At 32.0% G+C, this 7,856-nt stretch overlaps 1 protein-coding gene and 1 long non-coding RNA gene across 3 annotated transcripts; both read left to right on the top strand.

Annotated features, from left to right (window-relative positions):
* Nucleotides 1-9: 9 nt before the first annotated feature.
* Nucleotides 10-682, top strand: AT5G03385. Its single transcript, NR_142682.1, has one exon. It is a non-coding gene; the product is annotated as an other RNA (long non-coding RNA).
* AT5G22090 (FAF-like protein (DUF3049)) lies at nucleotides 450-7,610 on the top strand. Of its 2 annotated transcripts, none has more exons than NM_001203431.2 (2): nucleotides 450-665; nucleotides 5,748-7,610. In NM_001203431.2, exon 2 carries the CDS (start codon nucleotides 5,799-5,801, stop codon nucleotides 7,188-7,190), a length of 1,392 nt encoding a protein of 463 aa, NP_001190360.1. In that variant the 5' UTR covers nucleotides 450-665; nucleotides 5,748-5,798; the 3' UTR covers nucleotides 7,191-7,610. The 2 variants fall into 2 exon arrangements, with proteins under 2 accessions (NP_001190360.1, NP_680195.2); NM_147890.4 differs by lacking the exon at nucleotides 450-665 and adding an exon at nucleotides 5,464-5,650.
* The last annotated feature ends 246 nt before the right edge of the window (nucleotides 7,611-7,856 follow it).

Raw genomic sequence — 7,856 nt, 5'->3', positions numbered from 1 at the left:
ACGAGGAAAGTGTGCCTATGCGTCAATTCCCATTTGCTCAGTAGTCCTCACGTAGGTATACATTTTTAAAATTCCGTTTTTTGGTATAGTTTCGTCCTTACGATGGTTGCCGGTTTCCTTTTTTTTTTCTTTAGGTTTTACCAACCGATTGTTTCGTTTCATTGGTCGCAATGTATTTTATAAATTATCCTTTTTCTAAGATTTAATAAACTCTCTTGTATTTTTATCTTCATTTTGAAATGAAATAAATAATTGAAAATGAGTGGTGTTGTTGCTTTGGTTTATAGGTAGAGACAAAACGCATCCATGTCTCGTTTTATGCTTTTCCATCTCTTCATTTGTGGCGATGCGCTCTCTATCTCTTTCTCTACGCCCTAAAAACTCTCTTGATCATGCAACTTTATACGTAGATTACTATTAAATTCTATAGTTACTTTTTTTTTGTTCCCAAGTTAATATTATAAATACTCAGAAAAGGGATCAACATCGAGACCTTTTTGTTACATTACTGTTAATAGTTTATATTCTGATGAACGACGCTACGTATATGAGTATCTTTTGCACATCCGTAGAGAGAGAAAAAGAGAGACAAAAGGACCCAACATGCAAACAACAAGACACGAGCTTTCGGTTGCTTTCCACTTTCGTGATTCTTCTTCTCTTGGGTATGCTCATGTCTTTTAACTATTTTTATTTTACCTTTTCTCTAATCAGCTACTTCGTTTTATGCTTAGTTACCTATAAAATTAAAATAAAAAACTCAAAAAAATATCATTCCTTCATGTATATATTAATCAGAAAGACTGTATGTCTCAAAGATTTTTAAGTAGAAATTTGGTTGAGATTTTTTAAACCCATGAAAAATGTAGCTTATTTTCGCTATATTGTTTTTTCTCTAACTAAAAATGTCCAATGATATAATTTAGTTACTGATTTATAGAAAAATCTATTATTATAATGTTTTTAGCAATGTATTTTTCTAATATATAAAATGCATGTATCCTACCTACAGTAACCCTGAAATGTGTTCTAGCAAAGCAAACAACATATATACATATAGAAGTTAATTTCACAGTATAAAAGGAATCAACTATCTTAGTTAATTCGTATCTTTTCGACAAAAAATAATAATTAATTTGTTCTAACAGCATTTTGGTAATTTAAGTGTTATATGTTCTTTACCAAAAATATTATTGGTTATATTGTTTGAGAATAAATTCCATAAACATTGAAATGGCTTCTAAACCATATGTGGCTGTTAATTATATGGAAGGAACTTCTATATTAATTATATGGAGTGAAAGTATATTCCACGTATATATATAACAAAATAAAAGAAACAATACAAATAGATAAATAGGAATCCAAATCTATCGAATAAACCACCTTATGCTATTATCTCTAACGTTTTTAGGTCTTTTCATATATGCCATCTAATAAGTAATAACCTAATATTGGTTGTTCTTCTAACTGATTCCATGTATGATGTTTGAACACACACTAGCTAGCTTACACCTATTTTGTAGAAAACAATTTAAAATAAGAATGGTTTTCGAATGCTGTATTGTTATGGCTGTACTAAATCGAATAAATCATACCAAAATATTTCTATATAAGCATGTCGATTACATCAAAAACTAAAAATGAACTAGAAATAGCCTAACGGTTTATTGTGTAACACAATTTGTGTCATAAATCAATTAATGATCAATAGCCTTAGGGAATTCAATTTGTTTGATGACGTCATGATGAGTTTTAGTTATATATATGGATAAACTTTAATTTAGTAAATTAATTGGTCCATCCAATTGAATTTGGTCCTTTAAAGGGAGAAAGGCGATTCCTTTGCTTCCACCTTAAGCGATGTTTTGCCCACAATGAGTGTCTCTCGCTATCTTCCTTTAACCTATTTGGAAATGTTTGTTCTTTCTGGATGTCTTTCCCTTTGTGTTTTTTTTTTTGGTAAATTAAAAAAAACATTAATTCTATGTTTCGTTTCCAAAATTACTAAACTAAAAAAAAACACCACAAAATCTTTTGAAAGCATTTAAACTTCCAAGGTTTAGGAAGGCTTGTATAGAAAGGTATCTTTTGTATTCGTTTTTCTTTTTTGGAAAACATAATATAAAATTGTATTTTGTGACTTAATATTTTATATCAACAATACAATAATTTTAATTTATGTTATATAAAGCTGTTTCTTACATTGTTCTTCTTAGTTAGTAAAATTATACAATGGAATAGTATGTCCCCAAAATTCAATTGAACTTTCTTTTCACATTTCAGGTGTATTATGAAATAAGTTAATTTCTAATATATCCCCTTAAAAAATAAATTTACTTTTGGATGTTTATTTTAGTTAAATTTCATATCAACTAAAAGACTAAACAGGATAAAATTTATACAGTATACTTTCTAACTAAAGTTTATACTAAAATCTAAACGAAGCTGATTGTTTTTTTTAAAAATAGTGTAAATTGAATTCTTTGTGAACAAGACGACGGGTATAAATTAATATATAATTATAGTTTTAATAAATATTTATGAACAATATTTAATAAGCAAATTAAAACAAGAATAACAAAAAAAAAGATTGATACGTAAAAGTACGCCAATTTTGTTTTTTAGCTGGTTTTTTGCTCGTTTCCAATTAAACATATATACATCTGATGTTCAAAGAAGTTGGTAGTGCTAATAATAAAACAGAAACATCAACATTGACCAAATTAAATATAGACTTATATATCCTTTTAGGCTAGAGATCAAAGTATTTTATACAGTGTTTTCTCAAACATCACTAGGACCGATAAATTCTAAACTTTCTTACAAAAAATTACCAGTTGAATTATTGACATTTGATAAAAGAAAACAAAACCTGTAAATTTAACATAAATACATTAAAATTTGAAGAAATCATCCATGAACTTAGGTTGCATATATAGAATGGGAATCATGTATTCAGGTTTATGAGACAAATCATAGGGAAATACAAAAGCGGTGTATATAATTCTTTAACATCAAATACGTGACTCAAACCTTATACACTCGCGTATATATTGTATAATTGTCCTAAACAATAAGTAATCAACTAAAGGTAAAATCTATATTGTTCAAAGTTAAACTAGACCTTCCTTTCAGTCTTTCATACTTCTAAGAATTACCTAAAGGATACTAGGTCCAAAGTCTAGGTGGTGACCAAACATCGTCCACAATGAGCTAGCAGAATATATGAATTAAGAGTTTAAGACCAAAATATGTGATTAAAATATTGGGTTAATGATTTAAATATTTAGAAACAAGAATCTAAATATTTTGTATATAATAGTACTGTGTAGTTATTTACTTGATCAATAATTCACTAGAAATACGAATTAGACGTTGCGGGCCAATATTCTAGAGATATGATACGATCATACCATCAACAAGAAAAAAGGAAAAAAAAAACTTATGCATACCAAAACAATGTAACAAGACAATACACTTACGTACGTAGGAGTACGCATTTGATGTCTTTTGAATACTTTTAGAACATTTTATCGTTTTCTGGATAGGACCAATAATGATCTCATCATTATCATCAACATCATATATATACGGATATACATATATACGCACATAAACATGCAACCACGTACACTTGAGAACAAAAGATTATTCAGTCTTCGTGTCCCCATGCACACGTCTCTGTCTAGCTCTCGGACCGTATCCTAATCCTACTCACTCACCAACTTGTGTTTTGCCCCAAATAATTTTCTAACGATATTATCTATTTGTATAAACAAATATTACTGAAAATAATAATTTATTATACTAAAAATACGTTTAATTTTACTAAATGGCCATATTCTTTAGTAAAACTTGTATGTACACTAAAATTAAAAACCATCAAGTGACTTTTTTTTTTTTGTTAAAAATCAAGTAAGATTTTATGATATGAACTTTGATGCTCGTGCAATTTTAACATCTTTGAAAGAAACTTTTAAAAAGTGTTCAAACTATACGATTATTTGTTCTAAAGTTACAACTTTAGTCACTCTCAAAAGTCAAAACTTTAATTATATATGCATCGATATGAGAGGTTAAAATTTCTGTGAATTATTTGTGTTTTGTAATTGCATAGGAACCACTTTTCAGTCACATCTTAATTACGCGCCAATATACGTACGTTGATTTGGAGTCTGTTATGTAAATTTTGGCTAGGGTTATTAGGATTTTTGTAGAAAACAAATCTCAAAATAGCAGTTTGTTCATATAAATCAAATTTACAATATCTTTTAAAATTATAGATATATAGCCTTTTAAAACATTATACATTAATATCTGTTTATATTTTCTGTTCGTTTTTTTGACAAAAAAGCTCTCTGAAGTAGTTAATACTTTATAAAGTTTTCCTAAATCGTAGACGCCAATGTAACAGGCTACAAAAACCATGTCCTTAGTTTAGCAATATTAAACTAAAGATATTTTACATTATAATGCTTTCACATATACACTCTAATGTACAAACTATGCATATGGCATTAGTTGTGCTATTATACCTAACTCTACAAACAGCGATTGTTTGTTCAATAGTATAAAATAATTCCAAGTGGTAGTAGAAAGGTAATTAACTTATACAAAAAGATTTTTTTTTTTTTTTTAAAAAAACGAACATCCTAATAATGGCATCCAGCTTTCTTTGCATATTTTTGGAACATTCTCATCGTTTTGGCTCAAAAGAAGATGAAAATTGTGACTTCCACAATTTGCCACGTTATTGGTTCAACAGGGAATCGATGCCATACGTCAACATTTTTCTTCTTTACTTTTACATAATTGTACACAATTTTTATGTATTTTTCTTCTCATATCCCTTAGTTTTGTTTGACACCACACACGTTAGTTTTACACGACTAAATATATCCGTCTCGTTTTTGTTTGCACCGTTGTGATAATATCATAATAATATGCAAACACACGCCTGTGATTAGTTTTTGTTCAATGTAGTAATGGAAGAAAAAACATTCTGCAAATGATTCACACAACACACATAACCTATTGATTGTATATGATCACAATAATCACACTATTAAACTACAAACTTTAAATTGGCTTTGATTGATAGCTTCTCCTTGAATACTAATCACAAAACAATAGTAAAGCCGGTACCAAATACAATATTTTTATTTTTTCTTGTACTATTACTTCATTACCGATTTTAATTATTTTGATATTGTTTACCGTTTTCTTTCTACCTAAAAATCTTTACCGTTTTGTTTCACCAATATAACCTAGTGATTTTAAAGTCATACCTCTAAAAGAAATGCATGAAATATATTTTTGCTTGCATAAAAATAGTAATTTGAAAAACATTTACCGTTTTTTTAGTTGTTTTTAGAAATCTATACTAAAAGATACTACTAGTAGTAGTATAACTAAAAATAAACAAAAAAAAGTGGTGATGAAGAGTCATTTCATTTCATGGGGGACCCCACAGTACATGGTTCCATAATGAAAGAAGCAAATCTCTATATATATAAACGCATCCTCACTCCCTTCTTCATGTCTCATTCTCATCCATCAAACCACAATACACACTTCTTCTCTTAACAACACAACACAACTTTGAATTTTTCACCCTCACTTTCATTTATCTCAAATCTCCTTCCAGGTATGTTACATCTCTAGAAAACGATCACAATCCAATTAATAACAAGAGATAATCATTCATTTGTTTGCTAACACTTTGATTGTTATAAATTGTGCAGAAAAGCGAGGGAATAGTGTTGTTGAGAGGTTTGTGATTTCCTTTTGAAAAAATGATGGCTTGTGGCTTAAGCAAGAGCCTTGGCTTGTCTTCCTCCTTGAAGAAGCAACAAGGCATAGTGAGTATCCTTGGTGGCATTTCGTCGAACACTTCATCTGCACCTTCACTTAGGCGAACTTTCTCCGCCGATTTGTCCTCCAAGACTTGGGTTTCCCAAAATGGGTTTTCTCCTATGAAGAGAATCTCTTCCTCTGAGAAGCTTCGTCCTGACGAAGAAGAAGCAGAGGAAGAATCAAGATCCGGAGTCGATATCTGGGCACAGATTCAACAAGACAAGAACGATAAGAAGAAAGAGGAAGAGATCGAGCCGGGTCAATCCGATGTATGGAGCTCGATTTTGTCTGAGAAGAAGAAGACTGAATCGAGCAAGGACACTGTTCCTCCACCGTATGTTCATCCATTGATGAAACGTGCGAGTTCCTTGAGTGAGAAAAGCCTCGAGATTTGTACTGAGAGTCTCGGATCCGAGACTGGTTGCGATGGTTTCTCTTCGCATGCATCGTCGGAGACTGGAGATGCTGAGATCGAGATTCATGATGAGACCAATCTCGTTGTTAACGTGACGGAGACGAAGGTTGAAGAAATAACAGAGACTGAGATTGTGGTTGAGCAAGAATCATCAATCATTGTTCCGAATCACATAATCGAGCTGCCTCCAGGATCGTTTCCTCCTCCGATTCGTTCTCTCTCGAGCCAATCTGGTTCGTCTCTGCACATGAAAACTCGCCGTGACAATGGCCGATTGGTTCTTGAAGCTGTCTCTATGCCGTCGCACAACAACTTCTCCGCTAAGCGCCAAGACGGACGCCTCCTCCTTACTTTTGCTGAAATCAGCAACGAACCCAACTACGACAAAGAAGACGAGATTGATTCGGAGGTTCAGTGGTTCGACGAGGAGGAAGAAGAAGAAGAGGAGGAGGAGGATGAAGAAGAAGAGGCACCAGACGAGTTTGCCTACAAGCCCAATGGGCTTCTCTATAAGATGGCACAAAAGCCCATTCCTATAACTGTTCATAGGTTGGCCCATAAACCAATTGGTGTACCAAAGAGAAACTCTCGATGGCCTATGGCTGATGAATTCGACACCAAATCCGATCTGTCGACTCCGGTGGTTCACTCTCTGCCGCCGAGGCCAAGGGTGGCTCAGCTTGCTCGATCAACAAAACCACCGTCCACGGTGGACGACACCGTTGGGGCCGCTTGCTTCAACACATGTGACTACTCTTGGAAGTCCACTAACACTGAATCATTTGGCCCAAACACAAAAACCCAATTTCAAGCCCAAAACTTTGTCAACAAATCAATGGGTGACGGTTGGATAAATGGTTGCAAGGACCGAAGGAGGTCTCTCTTGTCCGTTGAGCCTTTCTGCATTGCCACATAAGAAGACCCTTAAGACCAAAAAGGGGTAATTTACAAAGAAGCATAAATTAAGCTTATGATATTATCTATATATGTGTATATGTAGTCGAGTATGTGTTTTACTCGAATATATATGCATATTAACCCAATAATTGTTGTTGAATCATGGTTTTTTCTACCTTATTTTTTTCCTCTATATGTTTTACCACTTAATACCTTGTTGGTTTGTGGGTAAAAAGAAAGATAATTATAAAAAGAAAATAAAGAATCAAGAGTAGGAGAGGGAAGAAAGTTGAGGAGTGAAAATTAGAAGTATAATTTATTGTTTTTAATGAGGTTTTTTACCTTGTTGGAGTAAGAAATATTTAATGATGAATGCTGTGTGTTGTACAAATATTTGTTGTTCCATATTGTTCGCAAATTAAAGATAAGAACCCGTTTTATTCAAATTTTTCACAACATTATATTAAAGTATGAGCACATAAGATAATAAGGTAAATGTTTGAGCTTTTAAAAAAAGATAAGGAAAAAAACATCAGTTATCTCTTTGGAGATTGAAAATTGAAAACTAAAATTTGTAAGGAGAAGAAGTTCATGAGTGGAATATCCAACGGGTCATGAATTCGAAGCAATATCTACCGGTTCACAAGCAAATACACAACAATATAGTCTCATTTCATATGCATTA

Source organism: Arabidopsis thaliana, chromosome 5, assembly GCF_000001735.4.
Source record: "Arabidopsis thaliana chromosome 5, partial sequence".
Taxonomy (NCBI): domain Eukaryota; kingdom Viridiplantae; phylum Streptophyta; class Magnoliopsida; order Brassicales; family Brassicaceae; genus Arabidopsis; species Arabidopsis thaliana.
The sequence above is the reverse complement of the archived record's forward strand: the minus strand, read 5'-3'. Positions and strand labels throughout refer to the sequence as shown.